This window comes from Pygoscelis adeliae, unplaced genomic scaffold, assembly GCF_000699105.1.
Source record: "Pygoscelis adeliae isolate BGI_AS28 unplaced genomic scaffold, ASM69910v1 Scaffold314, whole genome shotgun sequence".
Classification (NCBI taxonomy): Eukaryota; Metazoa; Chordata; class Aves; order Sphenisciformes; family Spheniscidae; genus Pygoscelis; species Pygoscelis adeliae.
This window is the reverse complement of record NW_008824668.1, coordinates 1,885,549-1,886,020: the sequence shown is the minus strand read 5'-3', so window position 1 is coordinate 1,886,020 and position 472 is coordinate 1,885,549. Positions and strand designations below refer to the sequence as shown.

The 472-nt window shown below is 63.3% G+C and overlaps 1 protein-coding gene across 1 annotated transcript in view; it reads right to left on the bottom strand.

Annotated features, from left to right (window-relative positions):
- NID2 (nidogen 2 (osteonidogen)) overlaps positions 1-472 on the bottom strand; it is a 19,531-nt gene that overhangs the window by 8,786 nt on the left and 10,273 nt on the right. The window contains exon 4 of the mRNA XM_009322950.1: positions 162-362. Coding sequence (XP_009321225.1) covers positions 162-362 — 201 coding nt within the window. The remainder of the gene's footprint in view (positions 1-161; positions 363-472) is intronic.

Genomic DNA, 472 nt, shown 5'->3' with positions numbered 1-472 from the left:
AAAAACCCCCCCGGGGACGGGGGAGAAGCAGCTTCAGCATCGATGCCTCTTGGACGTTGGGAACCGCGGTGGGGACGGGGCGGTTTTGGGCCGCTCCAAGCGGGGCACGCAGGGATGGCGTGCGAGAAACCCAACCCCGGGGGCTGAGCACGGGCTCCTACCTGAGCTGGAGTAGTGGTAGAGCTCCTTGTAGGGAGCGATGTGGACAGTGACGTTCTCCGGGAGAAACGGCACCTGGCCCTGGATGTGTGTCTTAAGGCTTAAGTAATTGTCCGGCCCCAGGCCCTCAGCCGTCTGAGTGACGTGGACCGTCTCCTCCCCGGGGTAGAAGGTCACCTCCAGGCTCTGGGTGAATTCGGCGCCTGGGCAGGAAAAGGGAACGGGCGGCATTCGGTTGTAGGATTTTTACGGAATACCCCCCCAAAGCACCCTTCCCCACTCCTCCGGCACACCCGCGAGGACTCGCAGCAGG